This window comes from Prionailurus bengalensis, chromosome B3 (assembly GCF_016509475.1).
Source record: "Prionailurus bengalensis isolate Pbe53 chromosome B3, Fcat_Pben_1.1_paternal_pri, whole genome shotgun sequence".
Lineage (NCBI taxonomy): Eukaryota > Metazoa > Chordata > Mammalia > Carnivora > Felidae > Prionailurus > Prionailurus bengalensis.
Genome location: NC_057355.1, coordinates 4,381,762 through 4,409,279, shown reverse-complemented (window position 1 = coordinate 4,409,279; position 27,518 = coordinate 4,381,762). Strand labels below are relative to the sequence as shown.

The 27,518-nt window shown below is 46.6% G+C and overlaps 1 protein-coding gene, 2 long non-coding RNA genes and 1 other non-coding gene across 8 annotated transcripts in view; 2 read left to right on the top strand and 2 right to left on the bottom strand.

Moving 5' to 3' along the window:
• Positions 1 to 11,971, bottom strand: part of LOC122468210 — a 32,952-nt gene extending 20,981 nt beyond the window's left edge. The window contains exons 1-2 of the long non-coding RNA XR_006293159.1: positions 11,874 to 11,971; positions 11,279 to 11,341 (exon numbers count right to left, since the gene is read on the bottom strand). This is a non-coding gene — a long non-coding RNA (uncharacterized LOC122468210). The remainder of the gene's footprint in view (positions 1 to 11,278; positions 11,342 to 11,873) is intronic.
• Positions 11,972 to 12,028: 57 nt separating this feature from the next.
• LOC122468211 lies at positions 12,029 to 18,582 on the top strand. Of its 2 annotated transcripts, XR_006293161.1 has the most exons (4): positions 12,029 to 12,140; positions 14,064 to 14,211; positions 16,321 to 16,561; positions 17,633 to 18,582. It is a non-coding gene; the product is annotated as an uncharacterized LOC122468211 (long non-coding RNA). The 2 variants fall into 2 exon arrangements; XR_006293160.1 differs by lacking the exon at positions 17,633 to 18,582 and having other exon boundaries at positions 16,321 to 16,637.
• On the top strand, positions 15,371 to 15,497 carry LOC122469876. Its single transcript, XR_006293756.1, has one exon.
• Positions 17,880 to 27,518, bottom strand: part of FSD2 (fibronectin type III and SPRY domain containing 2) — a 44,531-nt gene continuing 34,892 nt past the window's right edge. For 3 of the 4 annotated variants that reach the window (XM_043554652.1, XM_043554654.1, XM_043554653.1), the window contains 3 exons: positions 25,288 to 25,420; positions 20,781 to 20,957; positions 17,880 to 18,765 (listed from right to left, as the gene is read on the bottom strand). In XM_043554652.1, coding sequence (XP_043410587.1) covers positions 18,513 to 18,765; positions 20,781 to 20,957; positions 25,288 to 25,420 — 563 coding nt within the window. In that variant the 3' untranslated portion in view covers positions 17,880 to 18,512. The remainder of the gene's footprint in view (positions 18,766 to 20,780; positions 20,958 to 25,287; positions 25,421 to 27,518) is intronic. The other variant, XM_043554655.1, reaches the window with a different exon arrangement.

Here is a 27,518-nt window from a genome sequence, read left to right as displayed (position 1 = left end):
AGCTCATTACCACTGTGGGGAAAACAATCAGTCCAGGAAGTAGTGAAGAATCCTGGTGAACATCTCAGGCAGCAGGGGGGGAAGAGACCCCAAGAGTCTCTGATCAACAGTCTTTATCACATGTGTTTGTATGTTGCAGTTTTATGGCCTATGTTTAAAATCATCAAACTCTCCCCCTAAGTAAATGATCATCTAGTCACCCCAAAGTTCCCAGGAGGTTTTCCTTCCAGAGGAAAATGACTTTAATCAGAAAATTAAAATATTCCAAATCTCCTCTCCCTTCTATTTACATTCATTTATAGTCTAGAATTTTTACACCTGTCTTGCCAAATTGTTTAATTACAATCAATCTCTCAAAATAAAAGCCCCTCTAATAACTGTAAACCTTGAGCTTATTAGCCTAAAAATGAAGGCTGGACCTTAAACTTTGGTGGACAGACCAGATCCTCTCCTGGGCCCTGGTTTGAATGGTCAGACTGGCACCCACTGGCCACACATATTGCATATTACCAACACTCTTTTGGAGATAATGTGGCTTTATAGATTATATGGATATTTTACACAGAAATATTAAAAGGAGTCACTGAAATAATATTAATAAACAAGCGTATGAAACTGTTCACATACAGAATAAACCTTAAAATAGTTGGTATTAATCTAAGGAAGTTGTGGGTTGAAACATTTTAATTTTTCTCATAATACCCTAATACTGATTTACTAACCAAAAAGGAAGCACTTTTACACAAGGAGAAAACTCTCAAGAATCAGGGGGACTTTGGGGTGCCTGGGTGGCTCAGTCGGTTAAGCGTCCGACTTCAGCTCAGGTCATGATCTCACAGTCCAGTTTGGGCCCTGCGTCGGGCTCTGTGCTGACAGCTCAGAGCCTGGAGCCTGCTTCGCATTCTGTCTCTCCCTCTCTCTCTGCCCCTCCCCTGCCCATGCTCTCTCTCTGTCTGAAAAATAAATAAAAACATTAAAAAAATTTTTAATTAAAAAAAAAGAATCAGGGGGAATTTTGTGGAAGAAAAACTAGTATTAGAACGATGACAAGACTTATTCAGGGGTGCCTGGATGGCTCAGTCAGTTGAGCGTCTGACTTCAGCTCAGGTCATGATCTCTCAGTCTGTGAGTTCGAGCCCCGCGTCGGGCTCTGTGCTGACAGCTCGGAGCTTGGAGCTTGGAGGCTGCTTTGGATTCTGTGTCTCCCTCTCTCTCTCTGCCCCTCCCCTGCTCATGCTCTGTCTCTTACTCTCAAAAATGAATAAATGTTAAAAAAAAAAATTAAAAAAAAATAAAAAGACTTATTCAAAACTCCACTAGAAAAAACGCGTCATTCAGAACTGAACCTTTTCTAAATAGATACTGACTCCAGCTTTCTCATCCATTAACAGAATCCCTACATTCTAAATGCCACCTAGATGGAACACTGCAGAACACAGTCTGCATTGTATCCTGCATTTTATAGTCAGAATGACTCAAAGCCTCACAGGAGCTTCATTCCATAATATTCCACAAAATTAGCAGTCAAATTCAGGTGGATCAAGTTCTTGCTCCTTGGGAAAACACTAGTTCACTGCTGTTTTCCAATGAGGAACAGTCTAGAAGGCAAACACAGTCACAAGAGAAGCGTGGAGGTCAGTCACTGTGTGTTCTGTACTTCATCTGCATTCCAAACACACCTCGTGCTCTATCATCATGACTCCTTTTATTTCTCACCTACAACTCCAGGCTGCACTCTCAGTGATAACAAAACTGTATGGGGTTTTTGAGGTTTTTTTACACTTTTTTTGAAAGATGATTTTGTGATTTAGGAAATTCTGTACTTCTCTTTTTTTAATGTTTACTTATATTTTTGAGAGAAGAGACAGAGCAAGAGCACGAGCGGCAAAGGAGCAGAGAGAGAGGGAGACACAGAATCCAAAGCAGGCTCCAGGCTCCGAGCTGGCAGCACAGAGCCCGGCGCAGGGCTCTGACCCACAAACAGTGAGATCATGACCTGAGCTCAAGTCGGACGCTTATCGACCGAGCCACCCAGGCACCCTACAAAACTGTATGTTTTAATCAGCTCAGGCCGCTCTAACAAAATACCAATGAACTGCTGGCTCAAACGACAGACACTTAATTCTTACAGTTCTAGAGGCTGCAAGTTGTAAGATCAGAGGGCCAGCATCACTGAGTTTTGCTGGACTCTCCTCCGGGTTTGCAGACCGCTTCCTTCCTGTCTCCTCACAAGGTTGCGGAGGAGAGACCTCTGGTGTCTTTTCTCATAAAGGCACTAATCCCTTCATAAGGTCTTCCCTCTCCTGACCTCATTTAAACTAGCTATCTCCCAGAGCACCTGGGTGGCTGAGTTGGTTAAGCACTGGACCCCAGCTTGGGTTATGATCTCAAGGTTCGTGAGTTCGAGCCCCGCTTCGGGCTCTGTGCTGACAGCTCAGAGCCTGGAGCCTGTTTCAGATTCTGTGTCTCCCTCTCTCTCTGACCCTCCCCCGTTCATGCTCTGTTTTCTCTGTTTCAAAAATAAACGCTAAAAAATTTTTTTTTTTAAATAATAAAACATTTCAAGCAAGCACACAAACAACATATACATTTTTGGGGGAGAGGGAACATTTCAGTCCATTGTACCTACTCAAGAGTGTCCCTTCTTATAACAGTTAATGATTGCAGTAACAAACATAATTCGAGAGCTTGTTCTGTGCCGGCACTGTGTCACATGCAGGTGAGGGAACCGGGCGTAGTTCTTTAGCTAGACTAGGGTCACAGCTGGTACGCTGTCGTAGCGCTAAGATTTTCGCCCAGGCAGCCTAACAGTAAAGCTCAAACTCCTAATTCTCTCCCTGTTCTGCCTTAACTAGAGGAAAAATGATTTTGAGATCTGAACAAGTGAATTCAGGAATTTACTATTTTAGTTATCACACTTTTGAACTGGGTACAGAAGGGCTCCAAATATCAAAATGATTCTTTTGATAACTACTCATAAGAAAATAAACCAGACAGGGGCGCCTGGATGGCTCAGTCAGTTAAGTGTCCAACTTCATAGACCCGAGGTTCTTGAGTTCGAGCCCCGTGTCAGACACTGTGCTTACAGCTCTGAGCCTGGAGCCGGCATCGGATTCTGTGTCTTCCTCTCTCTCTGTTCTTCTCCTGCTTGCACCCTGTCTCTGTCTCTCTCAAAAATAAATAAAGATTAAAATAAATTTAAAAAAAAGAAACCAGACCCCCCCTCTCCCCACCCAAAAAAAATGCAGACAGCAGAGACTAAGAGGAAAGCACAACTCTGAGGAGTTTACAAACACCAGTGTGAAAGGGGTGACTCTCTGAATGCCAATCAGATGAGACACACATCACAGAAAGCAACCAGAAGTGATGACCTATCAAACTGGCCAAGCAGGAAACGAGGAGTGATGTATCTATCACTCCCAGGGTCCAGTGAGGGCCTAGGGAACCAGCATGGTCAAATACTGCTGGTGAATATTTATCTGCATTCCTTCCAGAGAGGAAATTTGAAAATACACGTTTAAAGCTTCTCGTATGTGTTCTCCTCACCAAGTAAACGTGGCTACTTAAAAACGTCAAGATGTACGCAAAAGTTTATGTATAAGGGCAGTCATGATACTGCTTCACAGATCAATTTATATATATTCTGGTAGGTAAAACACGCTATTTTTTAAAAAGTTGAGAAAACACAGAGATTTTTAAAGAGACAGAAAAGAAGAGCTTTGGATATTACTTGCCAGAATTAACCAGTGTTATAATTGGGCTCTTCTCTCGGTCACATATATATGCCTATACTTTCATAACTCGTTGCTTTGTAACTTATTTATTTTTAATGCTTATTTCAAGAGAGAGCATGTGTGTGTATGAGTACACAAGCAGGGAAGGGGTAGAGGGAGAGAGAATCCCAAGCAGGCTCCACACTGGCAGTACAGAGCCTGATGTGGGGCTTGATCTCATGAACCAGGAGATCATGACCTGAGCTGAAAACAAAGAGTCAAATGCTTAACTGACTGAGCCACCCAGGCACTCCTGAAACTTTTTTTTTTTTTTTAAGTCATCTTGGCAAGTTATTGATGCCAAAAATAGAGTCATGTCACTTTAAAAAAAAATTTTTTTTTCAACGTTTATTTATTTTTGGGACAGAGAGAGACAGAGCATGAACGGGGGAGGGGCAGAGAGAGAGGGAGACACAGAATCGGAAACAGGCTCCAGGCTCCGAGCCATCAGCCCAGAGCCCGACGTGGGGCTCGAACTCACGGACAGCGAGATCGTGACCTGGCTGAAGTCCAACGCTTAACCAACTGCGCCACCCAGGCGCCCCGAGTCATGTCACTTTTAATGAATGCCTAGTATTTTGCTTCATGAAGAGCATATTTGAATCAACTCTTGATGGGCTTTTTTTTTTTTTTTTTTTAGCATTTATTATTATTATTATTTTAGAAAGAGAGAGGAGAGTGCAAGTGGGGGAGAGAGGCAGAGGGAGAGAGAGATTTTTTTTTAATTTTTAAAAAATGTTTATCTTTGAGAGAGACAGAGTATGAGTGGAAGAGGAGCAGAGAGAGGGGGAGACACAGAATCCAAAGTAGCTCCAGGCTCCGAGCTGTCAGCACAGAGCCCGACGCGGGGCTTGAACCCACCAACTGTGAGATCATGACCTGAGCCCAAGTCGGACGCTCAACCGACCGAGCCACCCAGGCGCCCCCCTCAATAATTTTTTTTTAAAGGAGGGATTAGTCACTTTGAATGCCTAAAAGAAATCTAGAGAGAAATATTCTTTGGATGGGGCTCAGAGGACAAGAAAATAAGTATCAGGTGAGGAAACAAAGCCCAATGAGGAAGCGAGGGCGAGTTGCGGATCTGAGCACGGAAGGAAAAGCTAGCCTCGGAGGGAGAGAAGACCACTACCCTCCGACAGGGTGAAGGAGGGAAGGGTGTGTGTGGAAGCAGCGTAGACAGCGGGTGCGACACTGAAATCCGAGGCGAGGCAGAGGCTGCCTCTCGTGGGGAGGGGAGGGTGGGGGCGGCTCGCCGGGAGTCGCCCGTCTTCAGCATCACGGCAACAAGGACGCGGCACTTAAGTCACTTGCCCGAGTGCTCTTCCCACGCACTGGCAGCACCTGCTGTCAAAATGGGCTCTGTTCTCGTCTCCCTCACGCCCCCACGTTTACACAACTATCTGAAATTCATCTGAAAAACACTATCACACACCAAGCATCCGGGCACCATCCCCAGTATTTCTCACACGGGGAAAGGTGCTCTTCTTTTCATTAATGTTTTTAAAGTTGATTTATTTACTTAGAGAGAGACAGAGATGTGCAAGGGGGGGGGGGGGGGGGGGGAGGGGCAGGGGAGGCGGAGAGTCCCAAGCAGGCTCAGTGGCATCAGCGCAGAGCCCGACGCAGGGCTTGAACTCCTCAACTGTGAGATCCTGCCCTGAGCCGAAACCAAGAGTCGGACGCTTAACCGGCCGAGCCACCCGGGCGCCCCGTCTGCACCACCTTTACTCATCCGGGTGTCACTCCTGTTCTCAGATTCTACTCAGCACCGAGAGAAATCAAACAAACACGGACTCAAGTTTACAGGTAACGAATTATGGGAACACTTTCCACAAAGCTCACGCAGTCACGGGGTAGAGGTAATTCTGCGTTTCCGCTTTGCTCCCTACAAAGTAAGTCTTCCAAGCCTGATGCCAACGTTTCTCTCACCACTCCAAGTCTCTGAGTTAGAGGACGGAAGGGAGGTGGATCACAGGAACTCAAGCCCCACCACGTGATTCCCGACGGAGGCAGGAAGTAGAAAGAAGAGCCGCGGGAGGGAGGGAAGCGGCACTGGTCCGAACCTGCAGCCTCTTCCGTGGGAAACGGAGGGAAGCTGTGAAGAGGGCCCACCCGCTTTTGGTCCCGGAAGTCCCAGCCGGCTATCCCTGGGAGGACCAGAGACTAACATGAATGGAGATGTTCTGCCTCCTGTTCTCAAGCCCTCCCGAGCTCACCCTCTCGCCTCCAGGCTTCCAGTACAAATAACAACCTCCTCCCCTGCACCGCAAAAGCCCCAGCTGGGCCTCAGACCATATTAGCTTCTGGTAACGCAGAACTATAGGCGGGCAGCCCAGAGGCAGGATGTGAAGAGGCAGGCTGATTTCTGGCAGGGGAGAAAGGGAAAGCAAGGAGATAGCGGGCCTGGGTTTTAGTAACCTCAGAACCTTTCCCAGGACACCTGAAATACTTACGGAAGGAAAATAATCTTTACTAAGGCAAAGTCCAATAATCCACGACTTCCCGCAAATCCGCTTGTGATTTCCTCGAATAAAATTAGTATTTGACAACAGCGCTATCATGTTATGGCGAACTACTGTTTGACATCAACGTGACATTCAGTTTCCTTTTGAAACGTAAAACTGTACAAGCTCTAAGCCTCCATGCACCTGCAGATCCTCTCAGCACAACAGCTGGCTTCTGCATAGTTACTGCTAGGCTTTCCAGGTGAAAAAACTTACCCAGATTGATCATTTGTTACATGTACAATTTTTTCTTTTACTAGAAACGAACAGATTTAAAATAAAGAGGTGAGCTATGAGTTTACCAGACAGAAGTAAACAAAAGAAGGAATGGTAACATTAACATCAGATACGGGGAGGGGCACTTGGGTGGCTCAGTCGGTTGAGCATCGGTTGAGCACTCTTGATTTTGGCTCAGGTCATGATCCCAGGGTCATGGGATCAAGCCCTGTGCTGGGCTCCACAGTGTGGAGCCTGCTTAAGATTCTCTCTCCCTCTCTGCGTACCCCCCCCCCCCCACTTGCTCTCTCTCTCAAATTAAAAAACAAAAAAAACAAAAACATCAGAGAAAGGGATATTGGTCAGACATAAGTTGAAAGCATTAAACAGGATAAAAAGGATCTTATAAAAGGCATAATTTACAAAGACAGGGCACAGTCTTGTATGAACCAGTGACGTAATGTTACATACATAAAAAGATCTTCCAGAAATGCAAAAAAGATTGTTTAAAATACATTTAAGGTGGAAATCTTAATCACACCTCTTCTAGAATTAGACTGACCTAGGAAATGTATCAGAGAACTAAATTCTAAAATCAATAAACCTGAATACTAAAACCAGTAAACCTGATGAAACAGAGTCATAGAACTTAAAAAAAAAAATTTTTTTTTCATGTTTATTTCTTTTTGAGAGAGAGAAACAGAGCACAAGCAGGGGAGAGGCAGAGAGAGAGGGAGACACAGAATCTGAAGCAGGTTCCAGGCTCTGAGCTGCCAGCACAGAGCCCAAGAGGGGGCTCGAACTCACAGATCACAAGATCATGACCTGAGCCCAAGTGAGATGCTTAACTGACTGAGCCACCCAGGCACCCCCGCATAGAGCTTTTATTTATTTATGTACATACTTATTTATAGCATAGAACCTTTTAATTCTAAGTAGAAAATATACATATTTTAACACCCATGAAATGTGTAATCATTGATTATGTACTTGCCAAAGAAGAAAATCTTAACTAAAACATACCGAATGTAATTCTCTGGTCACCACAAAACTGGAAAATAATACAAACATGACCACCATCACACTGTGCACTTGAACTTACCCAGTGATGTATGTCAATTATCTCTCAATAAAACTGAAGAAAGAAATGGATTGAAAAGCTTAAGTATTTGAAAAAATGACATCCAATCCTGGATAACTCTTAGGTCAAAGAAAAAAATGACAACATATGTAAAAAGCAATGAAAAAGAGAACACTTTATACCAAAAACTATGGAACGAGTTGTATTTAGAGGCAAATTTATAGCCTTAAAATGTCTTCATCAAAAATGAAATAAAAATGAAAGAACTTAAAAAAATAAAGGCTCAGACTAATATTAAGAAATGGGAAAAGAACAAGAGAGTAGGACGAGGAACTGTGACAAAAACTTAAACTGGAAAACAGAAGACAGTAAGTAAGAGTTGAAAAGCATTCAAAAAGAGACAAATCCTCTTGCAAGCCTGGTTCAAGAAAAAAGAAAACAAAAATATGTAAGGTTAGGAATGAGAAAACAACCTCATGTGCAGAGCAGACTGTAAGAATCACAAGAGAATTCTATACACAATACAATGACAACTAATTTGGAAAATCTGTTGAAAATGGAGGACTTCCAAGCCTCCCCCACAGAAAAGTTGAATTTTAATTTTTTTTAATTTTTAGAGAAAGAGAGTGCGCGCCCAAGTTGGGGAGAGGGGCAGAGGGAGAGGGAGAATCTTAAGCAGGCTCCATGCTCAACACAGAGCCTGACATGGGGCTTGTTCCCATGACCTTGGGATCATGACCTGAGCCCAAATCAAGTCAGACGCTCAACCAACTGAGCCACCCAAGCAACCCAAAAAGTTGACTTTTTAAATGATCACAGAAGAGAGTGGACACATCATATATAAATTCTACCATGTAAAACTGCATCATATAATAGGATTTTGCAACTGATTTCTCTACTCAGTCTTAAAAGAGCAGATAATTCCAAAGTCACTTAAATTATTTCAGAACGTAGTAAAATATAAAATGCTCCCTAAAGTTATTTTAAGGGATCTAGTATAATTTTAAATATCAACATCTGATTAATACAGTACCAAAAAAAGCTCCCCTTTGTGTCAGTCTCACTAATAAAAGATACATTCTATATAAAATATCAATAAATGGCACCCAACAGTGTATTCAAAGAATAATAAACTTGATCAAAGAGAGTTACTTGGAGATTCTATCAGTATTTTAGCAGGTACTGTACCAAAACCTTTTAATTTATGATACACTGATATATTTAAAGCACTGAATTTTCCATACTGGAACATGAAATGTCCACTTACTCGCCCTTAATTGTCTTTTAATGATATTTCATATTTCTCATAAAGAAGTCTCTTTTGCGCAGTGTATTCATATTGGGTTCTTCCCCCCCCCATTTTATAACTGATATACAAAAAAATTTAAGTTTCTGTACACATTTAGCCACTTTGCTGAACCTTTTAATTCTAATAATTTTGTAATTTCATTCTTTTCCATTTTCCAGAAACAAAATTACATTATCCAAAAATAATATTTTCATTTCTTCCTTTCCTAACATTTTTGTCTCTTCCCTGTTTTATTACTTTGGCTAGAAAGCTAGCACCATGTTGAATATTAGAAGTGGAAGTAAATATTCCATTTTTTCCTGAGTTTAAAGAGAATGCTTCTATTGTTTTATCATTTAAGTATGACATTTACCATAGATTTCTTTTACGTGCCTTTTATCAAGTTGCTGTTTGTCTATTCCCATTTTGCTAAGTGTTTTATTTATTTATTTTTGGGAGGTGGGGGAGAGAGGGAAGGAGAGAGGGAGAGAGAAAACGAGCAGGCAGGGGCAAAGAGAGGAAGAATCTTAAGCAGGCTCCAGCACAGAGGCTGACACAGGCCTCAATCTCACAATCATGAGATCATGACCTGAGTGGAAATCAAGAGTCAGACGCTTAACTGACTGAGCCACCCAGGCACCCCTCCTATTTTGCTCAATGTTTTCTTTGAAATCAAAGCAGGTTTTGAATATTTGCAAAAAACACTTTACCGCTCGAGATGATCATATAGATCATACAGATTTAACCTCATATAAACTATTAATACAGTGATTTATAGCAACAGGCTTTCTAACGTTAAATCATTCCTGGGATAAAATCTTTCATTCCAGATGGAGGGCATGACTGAATTTGCTACTATTTTATTTTAAGGCTTTGTATTGATGGGAGTTGGGCAGTTTTTTTCTTCTGGTGCTATCTTTGTCAGGTTTTGGCATTAAGGGGATGCTAACATTATGAGCTGAACAACTCTCCTTAATGGAAGCACTCCAGGAATAAGGGACAGCATGAGCAAAGGCCAGGATGAAAAAGCACAGGATATGCTCAGAGAATAGGATTGAAGACTTCTTTTTCTCTTTTTTAATGTTTACTTATTTTTGAGAGGGAGACAGAGCGTATGTGGGGGAAGGGCAGAGAGAGAGAGGGAGACACAGAATCTGAAACAGGCTCCAGGCTCTGAGCCGTCAGCAGAGCCTGATGCGGGGCTCAAACTCACAAACCACAAGATCACGACCTGAGCTGAAGTCAGACACTTAACCGACTGAGCCACCCAGGTGCCCCAGGATTCAAGACTTCTTAAAATGGACTAAGTAACACAAAGTAGGTTTGACTCCAGTTGCTAATTAATCTTCAAGCACAACTCCTCTGCCAAAACACTTTGATATACTGCTCATTTTACATACACAACAGACTCCAAACGTTCAAGATCCTTCCTACTTTATTTTTAAAAATTTTTAGGGGCGCCTGGGTGGCGCAGTCGGTTAAGCGTCCGACTTCAGCCAGGTCACGATCTCGCGGTCCGTGAGTTCGAGCCCTGCGTCGGGCTCTGGGCTGATGGCTCAGAGCCTGGAGCCTGTTTCCGATTCTGGGTCTCCCTCTCTCTCTCTGCCCCTCCTCCGTTCATGCTCTGTCTCTCTCTGTCCCAAAAAATAAATAAACGTTGAAAAAAAAATTTTTTTTTAAATGTTTATTTTTGAAAGAGAGAGACAGAGCACGAGCGGGGGAGGGGCAGAGAGAGAGGGAGGCACAGAATCGGAAGCAGGCTCCAGGCTCTGAGCTGTCAGCACAGGGCCCGAATTGGGGCTCGAACTCACGAGCCTAGCCGTGAGAACGTGACCTGAGCCGAAGTCGGACGCTCAACCGACGGAGCCACCCGGAGCGCCCCAAAATCCTTCCGACTTTAACCTATTTTACATTTCAACCTGTGCTTTCCTGTGACTTTTGTTTGCTTAGAATGCTATATATGATCTACAATGGCACATCCAAATCCTACCCACCTATCAAGGGAATAGTTCAAATACCCATGAAAAGTTCTCAGATCCAATTGAACTATGTCTGAGTTCACATGTGCTACAGCAAATTACTGTCAGCTTTTGGCTTGCCAACTCCTTAAGCTCTCTGACAGCTATACTATGTTGGTCAGTGACACGCCCCCCTCCCCCAATTCACGACCTTCCCAGAACCTTAGAATGTGACTTTATCTGGCAATAGTTATTGTAAATGTAATTAGTTAAGATCAGGAGTAAGGTAGGCCCTTTGCCCAAGAGGGCTGTGTCCTTTTAAGAAGAAACACAGATACACAGAGAATAACACCATAGGAGAAACATAAAGAGATCCAAAAGATGCAGCTACAAGTCAAAGAACTCCTAGGATGGGTGCACAGCACCGGAAACTAGGAAAAGGCAAGGAAGTATTTTACCCAGAGTTTCAGAGGAAGCATGATCCTGCTGACACCTTCATTTCGGACTTCCTGGTTCCAGAACTGTAAGATAATAAACGCGTTGTTTTAAGCCACCCAATTTGCGATACTTGGTTATCACAGCCCTAGGAAACGAAAGCAAGGGCAATTTAAATTTCTAATTTATCTTCCTAACCCCAACAGCGCTATGTCCCTAGTCCAGCTGAGAACTATGTAGGTACTCAAATCCTTCCACGAGTGGGCTTCCGGCAGCAGCAGTCACGAACTGCCAGACCTTATGAGCTCCTGCTGGGAGACGACCAACAGCCAATGCTCGTAAGTGGTAAGTAAGCACCGTGACTGTAAGACAAGCGGCTACGCAGACGAACGGAAGCCAGAAACTAAATGAAACACGCGGCAGCCGGAGAGGGAAGAGCCTCGATTCCCCGGAGAGCGACCAGGGAGGAAGGCAGTTCTCGAGACGGGAGTCTCCGAGCCGCTCTCCAGACCCCGCCGAACAGCCCAGTCCTCTCCCCACCCTCCACGGCCGGGAACCCAGCAACTGCCACCTCCAGTCCAGGAGCCCCTCCTGCCCCGCTCCGCGCCGCCGCCTCACCTCCGCGGGCGCGTCCCGCTAAGTTACGCTGTTGCACGGGGGGAGGGACTTCCTCCCCACACCCGGAAACCGGAAGGAGCTGTTTCCCGCCGGAAGGAGAGTGCGGTTGCTGTCGGGGTCGGATCCCGGAGGGCTGGGTGTGGTTGTGGCGTAGAGCAAGGCTGATCTCGGGCCACCCGCGGGGCGGGCGACGATATCGTCCTAGTGGGCAGGCTGGCTGGCCGACGTGTCGGGTTTCGGGGAGTATGGCGGGGAACCGGAGTAGAGGTGAGAGGTCGGCGTATCTGTCGCGAGGGTCCTCGTCACCCAACCACATATACGTCTCATACCTAACTCTTGCTCAGCTTTTTCGACCCCGCCTAAAAAAACAAGCCTGGTAGTTCACGGAGGTGCGGTGGGGAATATATGTGGAAGGGAGGAGTAAAGTTTAAGGAAAAATAATTCAGGAGGTGAATTTAACATAAGTGGTCCCTTAAGGGATGTGACTCCGGGGCCTGTGCATAACCAGGCCCTCTGAATCGGTGACTCCTGCTTGAGGCAGCAGCACCTGTTGCATTAATTTGAAAACATGCACACAGGCGGGTGATTTTCAAGCTTCCTGAATCTGCCAGCCAAGTCATTGGGTGGCAGAGGAGGGACAGCCATCTGGGTCATCCCCCACGGTTCAGTTTTTAATGGAAGCATAGTGAGAGGAGACAGGCTGAAAGTCAGGAATTAGAAATGTGTCATTTATTTACATTTTATTATTTTTTATTAAAAAATTTTTTTAATGTTCTTGAGAGAGTGTGAGTGGGGGAGGGGCAGAGACACAAAGACACAGAATCCTAAACAGGCTCCCAACTCGGAGCTGTCAACACAGAGGCTGACACCGGGTTTGAACTCACCAGGGTTTGAACTCACCAGCCGGTGAGATCGTAACCTGAGCCCAAGTCAGGGGCTCAACCTACTGAGGCACGCAGGCGCCCCTGTAGGCAGTTTCTGTTTCACTCACTCCTCTTGACCATTTAACTCCTGCTTCCATCAGTGACGAGAGCAGGCTACACATCTCCCTTCTCTCACTTCTAGAACTCGAGACTTTTCAGTGGATTAGTAACTGCACAGAAACGGACCCACTATTGAATTCATTATTATTGCTACATGAGTAGGTGTTTAAAATGCCTTATACTTTACAGAAATCCTTGGTAGGTAGTTATATATGGTTATTTGGGGGAGATTGGCTTGAGGTTCTTTGAAGGGCTGGGAACATATTTTTTTGATTTAAAATAATGAAGCCTAGGCTCTGAAAATTCCATAAACTGTTTAGGAAAGGATGAGATTTCAAGAATGACAGGTGCCTCCATATATGTAGTATTTTCCCCTACATCTGATATGGAACTTTGGGTAAAATTTGGGGGGTGGGGTGAGGAAGCCTCTCCCATAAAATAACTTTTTAAAGACACTTGACATTTGAGAAGGTATCACCTGTGGTCTTCTTCTCAGGTATCACCTGAATTTGTCATTACCTTTACAGCATATGATTTCCTCCATGAAAGTCTTAGATTCTAAGACCAGCAGAGAGTCATGGTGTGGCGTGCTATCAGGGCCAAGGGGTAACTTCCACTCATCAGCCTCCAAACATATAAACCAGATTGATGTTTGAGAACATTTAAAATATGTATGTTGTACACTTTGGGCTCTCTCGGGAATCATCAAAACTATAATAAATATTAAATGTGTTAAAGATCTCTTGCAGGGATAGGAAGGAAACATGCTAAACCACATACATCTTCCTCAGATTCCCATAAACCCCTCCCACTCCTCCCAAGTTAGAAGTCACTGTTACTATCAGGGTTCTGTGGTAGATCTCTCAAGTGTATGGGGACAGAAGAGAGGCTGAGAATCACTCGCTATTTTTTATCTCCCTCTCCCCACTCAACACACAATTTGAAAGTGCTTTGCTTTTTTTTTTCTTTTGAGGGAGAGCAAGAGGGGCAGCAGGAGGGGCAGAAGGAGGGAGAGAGAGAGAATCCTAAGCAGGTTCCATGCGAGTGTGGAGCCCAACCGTGAGTGAGATGGTGACCTGAGCTGAAACCAAAGTCAGACGCTTAACCGACCGAGCCACTCAGGCGCCCCATGAAAGTGCTTTGCTTTCTGATGAAGAAATTTTCTTTTAATTTGGACGACAATTCGATGCCTCTTATCTCTTTTCAGGGATGTGAGCGTTTGAAAGCAGAATGCCTTTGCTTCCATGATCTGATCAGAGATTATGAAGATACAGTTCCTCCCTTTGGTTTGCATACAGTTAAGTGGAGCAGATACAGGTCAATGGTCAGTGTGCCACTTAAGTATTCAAGAAGAGGTGAGTGTGTGCAACTTAACTCGGCCGGGGAGGGGGGGGAATTAAGTGCTTCCGGGAAATACTTTTGAGCTATACAGGCATTAGGAGGACAAGAAAGGGTAGGTCCATTCCAGGTACCTAGGGATCTGTGATCTGTGGCTTGTTTACAAATTGTGAATTACACAGGAGACAGGGTCAAGTGTCTTCTGCCTTTCTTCAGAGGTCTGTCCTTCTGAGGATAGTGCTCCTCTTGTTTTCCTTCTCTCTCCCTGTCCTCCTTCCCCTTAATTAGATGGATGTTGAGGATAGAAAAGAAGTCAGAGGGGAGGCATCTTTCTGAGTGGCAGAGCAATAGGACAGGTTTACCAAGAAATAATGATTGTACTCAGGAAATCCATCTCTAAAAACTGCGTTCCTGCTTTGTTAAAATGCACAGCTGGGAAACCTCAATTTTGTTGATTGATTGCTTTCCCAGCGAATGGATTATATTCTTGTCTCTAATCCAGTCTTTTCGAATTTAGGGGCCTCTCTTAAGCCCACATCTAGGCCTAGGAATGAGCATGGGGGAGGCAGCAAAATCAGAACCCAAGTTCATACTACAAAAGCATTTTTGTTGGCTATAACTGAGTGACTGCGTGTTGTTTGACCTGCAAGCTGGGTAGTTGAATTGTCATTCAAATCAATGATAGTTTAATTCCACTAGGACATGATGAAGGTGGAACTAGACAGAAAAACCTGATTCTGTCAAAGTCTGGGGAGAATGACGAAAAAGCAATCAATCAGTGAATCGGGCTTAATTTTTTTCTGGGACTGGGACTAGCAGGAAACAAGCAGTGAAGTGGAAGACGCGACAGGCGTGACAAGAACTGGCGCTTGTGCACTAGCAGCTCTAAAGTAATTACTCACTCGGGGCATCCATCGTGCCCAGCTCATCATCACGCTCCTTCTAGGAGACTTGCTGACGGAGAAGGTGCTGACTGGCCGGAATCTTCTTCGCAAATCCTGAACTCTCATCTTGCGTTTAGATTCCTTAACCATGGATTGCAGGGAAGCACGTGTATGTTAGCGTTCCAGTCTCTGACCACTCGAAAAGTAGTTAGTTATCTAAAGTAATCAACTAGCATTCCTTTCGTGTCTTGACGTGCTAGAGGACAGTGTTTCAAAGGCTGGACTTGGTCTTCTGGAGACTAAGAAAATAGAGTCCTTGAAGTCAAGCCGACTCTGCTGTTAGCCTCCTAAATGAAAAGGTAGATAGAACAGGTCTTGTTTACAAAACAAATTCAAGACCTACTTATCTACCAACAGCATTTATACGTATAGTGTGGTCTTGCTGTGGAAAATAGGAACAGTAAATTGAGAGATTAGAAAGGGTGGGAAAAGGCAGTGAACCCACAAGACTCTTCCTGTACTAACTGATAGGAAGGTGGCTGGAAATTGGAGAAGTTGTTCAGGAAAGCGGAGGACGGGACCTTTCCCGTAGTGCAGCCTTCGGAGGGTCCAGCAGGTTCTCTGGTAGCTAAGCCTCCTTGGACAGAGACGAGCGGATCTCATCTACAGAATGCCATGTCATGGTGAATTGTGCTGCAGGCAGCTGCCAGTGTGAGCCGTGTAAGGTTATGATTCTGACAAATATTGAGAGGATGAGAAGCATTAAGGAAAAGGCCTCATTGCCCATGCAATCACGCTGCTTTATACTGGTCACCATGCTTGTGCTTCAGAAAGATTTTATTGGGTGTGTACAAGCAATGATTGCATATCATTGTCTGAATCAGCAGGAAGTCCATTAAACACACTTTTCCAAATAAAAGGCAATTTCATTTTATCGGAAACCGATGTCTCTGACCAACTTTGCAGTCCCATCTAAGGGTGCCTTAAATTCTGATTATTCTGAATTACTAAGCCCATGTTAGTTTACACTAAGATTCTGTGGTTATTTTACGTAGTCTCCCCTTTGTTGAGGGAAGCCAAAACTTATGTTAATAACCTACTCAAGAGTTAGAAAGTAATATAGGTAAAGCTAGGAAAAGAACAGATTGGTATCTTTTGTTTTATCTACAGTGTCAGGGATTGTGGCTACAATATTCTGACTTTTAAAAAATCCGTTTTGTTTTTTGTTTTGTTTTTTAACAGATACATCAGCAGGTTGCAGCTGAACATGGCCTTGAGGTAAATCCTGCCCCTGTTGAAATTTGATTTCAGCAGATTATTCATGGTAATTTAGGAACTGGAATATTTTACAGAAAAAAAAAAAGTTTCGTTTGGTTCTGTTCTAGACTTATTTTTTCTTCTCCTAGAAGAACCATGTTTAAACAAAACTTCACTATGCTGAAGAACTGTGATGCTTTAAGTTGGTCATCTGCCTCATTTTAAAGTAAGTGAATTTTATATGTCAACACAAATTCTAGATGTTTTTTTTCTTGATCAATAAAACTTTTACTCAAACCTTACAGGTGTCGAGTTTTTAATCGTTTTATCCACGTTCAGGTTACATGTGAAATATTCCATAAAGCCTTTAGAGTGCTGAATTCAAATTTGCCGTATCCGTGATAGCCTACCTCCTGCTTGGTAGTTTCTGTTACAGTGGCTAAGCTTGGTTTTGAATATGCACACATGTATGTTCTGTTTGTAACTTGAACCATCTTTGTGTTTACATTGGCCGTCCCTTCCTTATCTCAGGGTAGTAAGACTGTCAAGTTGTTAATTCAGGAAGCTGAGCTGCCATGTGTATCAACAGGCAGGGTTTTGAGACAGGCGACTTGAGAGGCGTTCATCGCATCAGACTTTGTGCTGGAAAACACTAAAGTTTTAGATCACGGGATTTTCAGTTCCCACGAAACCATGAGTGATGAGACACGGGGCGTATCTGTGCAGAGGGGCATCCGCGGGGCGGAACAAAACGGTCTGAGAACTGCTTCACAGGCAGAGTCCCCTGCTCTGCACCCACACGTCCAAGCTCGAAGACGCAGTGTGCAGAGCTTTAGGTGGCAGCTGGAGAGCCGAGCGGAGAACCAGGAAGGCAGCCCGTGGGGCCGGTGCTGTGGGCACAGGAGGGCATGACAGCAGAGAGGCAGGAGGCCCCAGAGCTGCTGGCCCAGGGGCCGCTTTGCACACCGGTGCTCAGCTTTAGCCTTTGGCGGGCGAGGTTCTCTCTCCCGAAACTGCCACGCATTTGCCATACGTTCTATATCGTGCGCTCCCGTGTTCGTCATTAAATCTCCCAGTCTATTGAGTCTAGTCTAGTCTAGTCTATTGAGGCTAGTGCTATTTTTTCTTTGTTTAAAGGGACACGGGAGCTCTGGAAGACCATGTGACTCCTTGCAGAGTAGCTACAGAGGAGCAATCAAACCTCGGTCTTTTGATTTCCAGTCTGGTTCTCTCCACGTGACAGGACAGTTCCTAGAATCAGTTGTGACTAATGTTCTCTGTTTTTTCCCCGCTTTAGCCCCCGCTCGCTCTCCCAATGCGCCGAAAGTGCCACGTTTATGTGTAGGCCGCTGCGGGACGTGAAGTGCGTAGCAGAGCATTCCATTTTGCCCAGTCTTGCCATCAAGCCGCAGGTGCCCTTCTGTTCCTTCAGACTGCCTCCCCTCCAGGTTTTCTCCATCTCCCTGCCGTACGTCCTTTGCTGTAGTTTGGAAAGAGCCCCACCATCCCTCGCACGGAGAGCAGAGAGCCTGACAACGGTGGTTGGATGAGGAAAATACTAATTTATTCAGTATTTGGTGTGTACCGTTTGTTACACGTTAGTCCTTAGGGACCGAATGATGAACAAGACAGACACTGTCCCCGCCTTCATGGAAGGGCGCACGGTAGAGGTCATTTCAAAGTTTGAGTGGGCTAAGTTCTGTGAACGAGGGGAACAGGTGTGACAGCGTGCTCAGTGCCAGAAACTGCATCACAGTGCCATTCACTCCCGGGAAAACAGAAGGCACGTGGCTTCCCTGGTTCTCTGTGGACAGCCTCTTGCCTTCTGGAGTCTGTTCCCGGCTGACTCTCGAGATGTCCCGGGTGTGCCGCGGCCACTAGTACTTATGTATCTCTTCCCTCCCTTGCCCCTGCCCCCACGCTCTGTAGGCCTTGGACTTTCAGATACTTTGCATATCAACAAACAGACCGATACAGTTTGACCACGTGAAAGGCCTGGAGTTCATTTTGGCTGAGCCCTCATTTTGCAGCCGCGCCTGGTCATGACTGACCTAACGTCATACAGGCGGCAGTGCGCAGGGCTAGAAACCTGTGCTTGAACGTCAAGTTCAACCAGCTGAGGGGTGGCCGGCGGAGAGGGGTGGGTACAGAAGAGAGGGAGCTGGCATCAGAATGGTCTAGTAGAAAGTGACGTGCTTTGGCATTGAAATGCCATTATGTATCTTCAGACACCCAGGCTTTTCCAAAGAAAAACAGGGATGCACAAATTGGTGAAGCTGACAACTAAACGTGTACAGATGCTGAGAAATGTCCGCATTGAAAAATGACAATTTTGAGTTTTCATAGTCTAGCAGGATGCCGATCTTCCTCGGGGAGACAGTTATTCTTATATCTGGAGTCGTCCCGTTGTGCAGGAACTCATACTTATGCCTAGAAATTAAATGTTGATAGGACACAGCTTCAGAAGTTCTGTAGATGGGCTATTTACAGAACATTTCGTATTAGTTTTCAAATAATGCTGTGATCCGTGTTTTTTTTTTAAATTAATTGACTACCAAAGTAACGGCTCATTTCCCAACATATCTATCTCTTTTCTAAAATTTGTCCTAAGAGACCTCTCTTTTTAAACACCGTTTATTTTTGATCAATTTCTTCACCTAAGAGACTTACATACACTCTTACTGCATCAAAGTTTGTATAGAAATTGGTGTTTTAAAACTTGGGATTTTAAGGTTCAAATGTATAAAGCCTTCGTAATAAAGATGTTTGAACCGGGGAGCCGCACGATCTTTCATGTAATAAAATGTGCCTTTTGGTATAACCTGTGCACAGGTACTCAGGCATGATCCTCAGACCTTCCGACTCAGCAGGGCCAGCCGGGGCCGTCACCGCCCCCGCAGCCTAGCCCAGCACCCTCTCCCCGTGCTCTGTAGCCTGGGTGCTTTGAAAAAATGGCTGGAACCCACAGGAGCCACGGGAACTTCCTACCCGTTACCTACAGACGTCTGCAGAGCACGGTGCCAGCAAGCTGGGCCACACGCCTGGGAGGAGCACTTGGAATACGGTCTCAGTGTCAGAGAGAGCCAGCCTGGCTCGGGCCCTGCTCGCCTCATCTTCCCCTCAGCTCCCTTCCTTAGCTAAGCAGCCGCCAGAAGCCAGGAGCCAGGAAGGCCCTGCCCTCCACCTTCTTCCCACTACAGCACCAGACGGAAGCAAAAACTGCAAGTCAGCTAGGATACCTTCCGTAGCCTGTCTGTCCTCTGTCTGTAACTCTGTCTGTCCTCTGTCTTTCCAAGGTGGGGCCACAGAAGCGGCCAGGCCTAGTGCCTGGCTTTTTGCCCATCCTTTTTCACGCTGTCTCATGTTTCCATCGTCTTCTGTCTTCTGACCTCCCAACCCTCCCACCGGACACAGACTCCTGCTCTTCCTTTATCCTCCCCGTTCTCCTCTGCCCTTCGTTCTTCCCTCTCTAGGAGAGGATACTTTGATTTTTAGCCTCATTACACTTCGGGCAGAATCTCCAAATAAACTATTCGGCTCAGTGCCTACTATTTCCTGTGTTTCTCAGGCTGGGTCTGAGGATTAGTAGAGTCCATTCTAGTCCAAGTACCTTACAGTGGGGGGGGTCTTCCCACGTATGCGCGGGCATGACGGGTAGTGTTTAATTAACCACGATGGAGGTTCACCAGCAGAGAACGCAGGATCAAACGTGCATAAGATACAGCAAGCCGACAAGGGTCAGAGGCCCCGTGGTACAAGAGATGCTGGGGAGACGGTGTGAATTTTTGTAATTTTTGAGGTGAAGGGAGGTTGTAACAGTGGCTTCCCAAGTCTGAATATGTCCACGGGACTGCACCTCATCAGGTTTTCCCAGCTTTCTAGAACTGATCCACGCGTAGAGGACAGAGTGCTTGGCAGCAGAAGCAAAACAGAATGAGCCATGACTATTAAGCCACTGCCTACTTGCAAAGATGGAATTGGGGCTTCAGATCAAACTGTAACCATTTAATAACACAAGTTGAGCATGAATGAAAAGCCAATCACTTAGTGCTTAAGAATGCTGTCTCTGGAGCCAGACTGCCTGGACTGGATTCCAAGCTCCAAAAATCCACGTCGGACGGATTATCCGACTGCTGGGAGGCATAGCCGATTTTTAAAATGGGGTGATATAATTGTGAGAAGTAAACAGGACAGGACATGGGAGCAGCGCTTGGCACGGAATAAGCTCTCCGTGAATTGTAGCTATTTCCGTCTGAAAGAAAAGTACCCAAAGCTGCTCTTTTCTTGTCTCGTTTGGACTTTAGGGGAAAGGGCTGGAAAAGAGCCCTGAGGTATCTTAGAATATTTTATGAAACCTACTCTAGGCCTTAATTATTGCTAGTGAAACTTCGTGCTCTCTTCTTTCAAGGCCAATATTAGTATCAGGCATCCAGATTCTACTTTACCGTGATGATTCAAGTCTGTGCCTCATGCACCAAGACAGGCAGTTTGCTCCCAGGTCCTCTTGTTTAGGGACATCTTCAAAGGCCACACCCACCGTGTAGTGGGACCTCTCGTCCACCTCCACCTCCCAGTAATGGCGCCCTCGGATTGGAATGAGATTCCCCATGACGGCAACACACCTGGGTTCAGAAAGTGGAAGCGTGCGTCACCGGGGGCGACCCGAGCCTGGCCGTGCGGGGGGGGGGGGGGGGGGACAGCCGTGGGGGTCAGCCCAACGGTGTTCCGAACACCTCCTTTGAGAAGCGGCTCGCCCTCGGCTCACCTGACAGATGCCGAAGTTTGTGGGAGGGTTCTTACCCTGCCAGTAATGGGAGCGAGTTACAAAAGGCTCTATTGGCATTTGTAAATGATTGGGCTCTTTTTTTTTTTTTTTTTGGTAACAAAAATAAAGATTTGGTTCACTTGCTCATAAAAAAAGAAAGGGACTCCGCGTGCCTGGGTGGAGCATCTGACTTCGGCTCAGGTCATGATCTCGCTGTTTGTGGGTTCAAGCCCCACGTCGGGCTCTGTGCTGACAGCTCGGAGCCTGGAGCCTGCTTCGGATCTGTGTCTCCCCCCACCCTCTCTCTACCCCTGCCTGCTCACGCTCTGTCTCTCTCTCTTTCAAAAATAAACATTAAAACAAACAAAAGGGACTGAAACTTCACAGAAACTCAGCACAGTCAAGGGAACCATGTACTTGAAGTTCAGGAACCGGCCAGCACTGCTGATACACTAGCATGGGGGGCTTTGAGGTGACGCATATCTGCGGGGTGGCTACAGGCAGAAGACAAGGATCTGAATCTCAGAAGCAAACCTGAGAACAGCAAATAGCAAATCCCTCACCAATGATCAAAATCGACCTCCAAGAAGCCACTGGAAACAAATACACTCACAAAGGTCACAGTTATGTTTTGTTTTACAACAATACAGCATTCTTCAGAGGAAGGTTCTCGTGGGAAACCAGACCACATCAGTATCTCCGAAACGAACAGTCCGCCTCCTGCAGGAAACTTCTGCATTAGCCAAACTGAGTGCCCACCCCCTGCCAAACCCCTGGGCAGATTTGTTTAGCTGTTATTAACACGAGATCTCTACTCTCAAACCCCAAGTTCTGGAGGCCAAGCAAAGCTCTGGGAAGGAGACTGCGCAGAAAATAGCTCCTCTTTTGTAAAATGAAGCCGTCTCTACTCTCAGCTCGGACCCACATCTCCACCCACCTGCTGTCTCTCATTCAGAATGTCCCGAACGGAACTTACCACATTCCTACCCTTCCCACCGCCGACCAAACTTAGTGTTTTGCCTGTGGTGGGAAAGAGTACTTACTCCCCGTGTTTTCTCCGTTTTGGTTAATAGATTCATGATCTACCCAGTAACCCAAGGCAGAAAACAGTAACCCAAGGATAATGTAGTGGTTACACGCTCAACTTCTAGCTTAAATCTGACTTCAGCCCTTAACAGCAGTGTGCCTTTGGGCAAATTACTTTACTTCTCTGTGCCTCAATGGTCTCATCTGTCAAATTGGACTGATCATGATATGGATGTCACAGGCTGTCGTGATGATTCAATGAGCTAATCCATGTCAAACGCTTGGAAGATGTCTAGCACTTGGTAAACACGCCGTAAATTACAGTCCCTGACCCATCCCTCCCCTGCTCGCCCCTTAACCAGTTGGCCTCTCTCCTTGTTAGTTTTGTGTGTTGCTGATTTACTCAAGGCGTCCACAGCCTCCTCTCTGGCCTCCTGGCTCCCCACCTGCCTCTCCCCCTCCTCCCCAGCTCACACTTGACCCTCCAGTGTGATCCTTCTGAATGTAAATCTGATCGGGTCACCTCCCCTACTTGAATCCTCCAAAAATTCCCACCCCTCCAAGGATAAGATCCAAACTTGTTTTGCCCTAGAACTTTTCCATCTTTCCTGCCTCGTCTCCCCCTTCTTCCCGTTATGGACCCTGCACCACAGACACGCTAACCGATAGCAGTTCTCCAAACACGTGGTCTCCCTGGCTTCCGCCGTTTGTACACGTATGAGGCACTTAATCTGCCTGGTCGGCCTGGAGAACTCCCTTTTATCCTTCAAGCCCTTGCTTCCCCAGGAAGCCTTCTTCCTGGGGGCTCCTACGATGCCTTGGCCATACTTCCACCGAATCTGTCACAGGTGTGTTCTTGACACATGCATCTCCCCCACTTGCCTGGTCTGAGTCAGGTGGGCAGGGACACTACCTTCCTCTCTTTACCTCCAGGGCACAGCATGGTCCTCACGGGACAATGGATATACTGGTGACAGGATATTGAAATGGGACTAACTTGGCTGGATCCCAAAGAGCCAAGAACAGAACAACAGGTGGTGAGTTCTCCCATATTTCCAGGTGACGTGCTGGACCACCTCTGCGGGACTTGGCGACCAAAAACTCATTTTGTAACTTTCAGTGCAACACCAAGCGGCCGAGGCTGAAGACGCTCGAGGCTGTGTCTGCCCAGAGAGCGTTCACACGCACGGTGAGGTAGCAGTGGCCTGGTCAGAGGTGTGTGCCTTCAGAGGACCGGGTGTGAACGGAACCCACTGCAGGAAAGCTGCCTCTGCGTTGCTTGTGGGGGGATCCTGTCCAAGAGAGCTGCCTGTGAGGGCCCAGGAGGGCTCGGCAGAAAGAGCGAGAACCATAGCACTGGGCGCGGAGGTGGACGGGTTGTGAGGGGCTCACCTGGGACCTGCCGGGGAGAGAGAGTCAGCTTCCCACATCACACTGGTACCAGTCAGGTACCCCCAGGCTAAAAACAGGACAACAGGCCCCCAAATGGAGCCCGTCACGCTAAGCCCCACGTCTCCAGACCGAGACACCTCCGTTACAGTTCGACTCTCCCAGAAATGGGATCTTAAACCAACCAGGAATCGCCTGACGAGCACCAGTGAGGTGATGTGCCTCGCAGACCCTGCTGTCCCCTGCAGGAAAGGAACCTCGCCACAACCGCCCGCTTCTTTGCCTACTGTAACTTGGCCCATAAGCGTCTTTCATCTTGTACAGCTCCTGAGGGCTCCCGTCTACCTGTTAGACTGGATGATGCCCGTTTCATAACTCCTGGAATAAAGCCGTAAGATCTTTAAACTCTACTCAGTTGAATTTTTTTTTTTTTTTTAACACAGGTAAGGCCTTTATCTCTCCATGTCCCTCTCCATGCCCTGCAACCCTGGGTAGAATGGGCAGAGGTGGGAAAGGATCAAGTTGCTTTCCACTGCACCCTGCACACTTGGGCTACTGCATGCTAACACTTACATATAGTAGGTGCTACACACACACACACACACACACACACACACACACACAGTAAAAAGGCCGGCAGGGAGCCAACGTCAGAGGAAGAGCCAGCTCTGGGATAGTCTCGGACCCCGGCAGGGAGGCTGATGCAGTTTCTTTCTTCTCTTCCTTTCTTTCAGCTTTTCTTTTTTTTTTTAAATGCTTATTTTTGAGAGAGAGCGAGCGAGTTCGAGCAAGGGAGGGGCAGAGAGAGAGAGGGACACAGAATCCGAAGCAGGCTCCAGGCTCTGAGCTGTCAGCACAGAGCCCGATGCGGGGCTCAAACCCACGAACCGTGAGATCATGACCCGAGTTGAAGTCAGATGTTTAACAGACTGAGCCACCCAGGCGCCCCTGGATGAAGTTTCTATCCGTGGCCCTTGCAGCCCCGTTGGAGAGCCCCTTTTTCTCCTTAGAAGATCCTTCTGACTCTAAAACCAACCGACCGAGAACTCTTCTTGTCCTGACCAGACCAGGAAGCTGAGAGCCACCTGTAATCCCGGAGATGGAATGCGCTCTTGGAGTTAACCTATCTGTGTTCTTTCTCTCCCATTGCTTTGACTTTTCCATTTCAGCAGTGTATACCTGCGCCTTATTTTAAGTCTTTAAGTCTTTGGAAAGAAGTGAGGCACAGATAAATCGTTTCAATGTGGATTGAGCACCAAGGCCTGGAAATAGCTACATTTCTAGACAGACGGCGCACACGCCTTTGCGGGGGCCACCCCTCCCTCAGGTCATGCACTAGCACCACCCCCCACCGGCTCCGCACAGGCCAACCCCACCGGTTTTCATCAGGGGTTTTTAAACAGGGCTTCCCCGTGCAGGAGAGGAGCCCCGGGCCAAGCACTGGGAGACCTACATACAGCCTTGTTTCCGTTCTCCCGACGCCTGTCAGTGTGCCCCTCATCGTGGCTTCCGGGTCTGACTCCTCCAGCGGCGGGGGACCCGACTTGAGAAGCCCCAACAGGTATCTTCCGTCCACCCCAGCCAGACTCTTCCCCTGACTCCAGCTCCCCAGCCTCCCCTCGGCCCCCACCGCCTCCTCTCCCCACCCCAGCCTCTCATCCATTTCTGGGACCTCTTCAAGGCAGCGTCTGTCATAACCCACTTTTTATCTGAGCAACGACGTGTCTTAGAGGGGGTCCGCGGAATGTTCTAGCGAGCGGCTGCCCAAGTACCTGGTAAACCGGGTGTTGCCAGGGAGCGGCTCCTTTGCTGGGGTTTTCCTTTCGCTCCGCACGACCGTAAACCCATCTTCAGAAATGGTCAGCCCGGAATGGCAGGTGTGCTGGTTCAGGTGGAAGAAGCTGCCTGTGCGGGCAGAACACACGAGGAGCCCCGCCAGTCCCCCTGCCTTCTCCACCCCGGCGCCAGCCGGCAGCCCGGGGCCTCGCAAAGTCCTACCCCTCCTGCCACTAATGATGGTGGCAGCGAGCATGCACTGGGAGCCACTGTCCCTCGCCCCCAGCTAGCCGTTTGCAAGTCTTCCCTCGTTCAAGCCTCACAATTACCCTCAGAAACGCGTTCTTATTTCCATCTGGAGAGGAGAAAACGGATGCACCAGGTGGTTAAAAAAAAAATCACCTGGCAAGGCACCTGGGTGGTGCAGTCCTGATCTCAGCTCAGGTAATGAACTCACGGTTCATGAGTTCGAGCCCTGCATCGGGCTCTGTGCTGATGGCAAAGAGCCTGCATGGGATACTGTGACTCCCTCCCTCTGCCCCTCCTACTCTCTCTCTCTCAAAATAGATAAATGTGGGGTCCCTGGGTGGCTCAGTCGGTTAAGCGTCCGACTTCAGCTCAGGTCATGATCTCACGGTCTGTGAGTTCGAGCCCCGCACTGGGCTTTGTGCTGACAGCTCAGAGCCTGGAGCCTGTTTTGGATTCTGTCCCCCTCTCTGCCCCTCCCCTGTTCATGCTCTGTCTCTCTCTGTCTCAAAAATAAATAAATGTTAAAAAAAAAATTAAGGGGCGCCTCTCTGCCCCTCCCCTGTTCATGCTCTGTCTCTCTCTGTCTCAAAAATAAATAAATGTTAAAAAAAAAATTAAAAAAAAATAAACGAACTTAAAAAAAATCAACTGGCAATGACAGAACTAATATTTGAACCCCCAAAACTCTCTGATTCCACAGGCTTTGCTCTTAGCTGGGAGGCTATAAGTGCCTGCACACGGACAAGAATTTCTAACCCACCTGCCAAGGGAAATAGTTATTGAGATTCTTAAGGACCAATCTGACAAAGGGAAGTGGAATTCAACATTTCAATGAGGGCAGTGGGGCGGGGGAGAGGGAAGGATGTTACAGCCATCCCCAAATCATGGTTAAAATAAATCTCATCCAACAGTGGTACAGAATAGATTGAATACAAACTTATTCAGTAAAAAAAAAAAAAAAAAAAAATTATTTAGTAAAAAAATCCATTAATTAAGAACATAATAACTCATTCTCATTACTGTGTCCTAGCCAAGTGCTTTTTTTCTCGAGTTCCTATTCTGTCACTTCTCTTGTCTCACACCTGGGTTCAAGCTTCGCCATCAAGCTGTTCACAATTATTGTCACAGTTTGATGCTGCCAGAAATTTCTTTCGCTGTCTGCGCTGACTGGCAAGGGGGCAGGCAGGGTCCCACCACCTAACTGATGCAACACGTGGGCCCTCGCCAGTTCCCACCGAGGATCATTTTTGAAAATATAATGATTTTTGCTAATTTGTGTTGATTTAAGTTTTTCATATATACACTCTTTTCTTCCATTTGATTTATTTTAGAGGGAGAGAGAACGAGCATGCAAGGGGGGAGAGTGGCAGAGGGGGAGAGAGAGAGAGAGAGACCCAAGCAGGTTCCGTGCTCCGTGCACAGCCCGACACGGGACTCCATCCCACAACCCTGGGATCATGACCTGAGCCGAAACCAAGAGTCAGACACACTCCACCAACTGAGCCACCCAGGCGCCCCTTCATAAATACACTCTTCAAAAAATTATATGAACAAACTAATTCCGAGATGACTGAATAATCAAGAGCTGGCTGTACCTTTGGCTCTGTTTTTTTTGTTTGTTTGTTTGTATTTGACTGAAACTGCCGGAATTTAACATTTCAAAACACCAGGTCAGCACAGAAAATGAGGAGTGCCAGCCAACTAAAGGCAGGCCCTGGCTCAATATGAAAGAAAACCCTGAGTCCTAATCCCAGCACTAGCCCCCACCCTCTGGGACCTGTGGTGGCCACCCAACGAGTCTTTCCCATCTGTGTGGACGGAACACAGTGGGAATTAATCACACACCTCTGCTCCTGGCATTGGAAACGAGGACAAAGTGACACAGTGTCCCTCAGTAAACGACCCCACTTAAGAATACGTCGTCCCCAGGGCCTGGGCTCAGACTCCCTGCCTCTGTGTCCTACCTGCCCTCCACCCG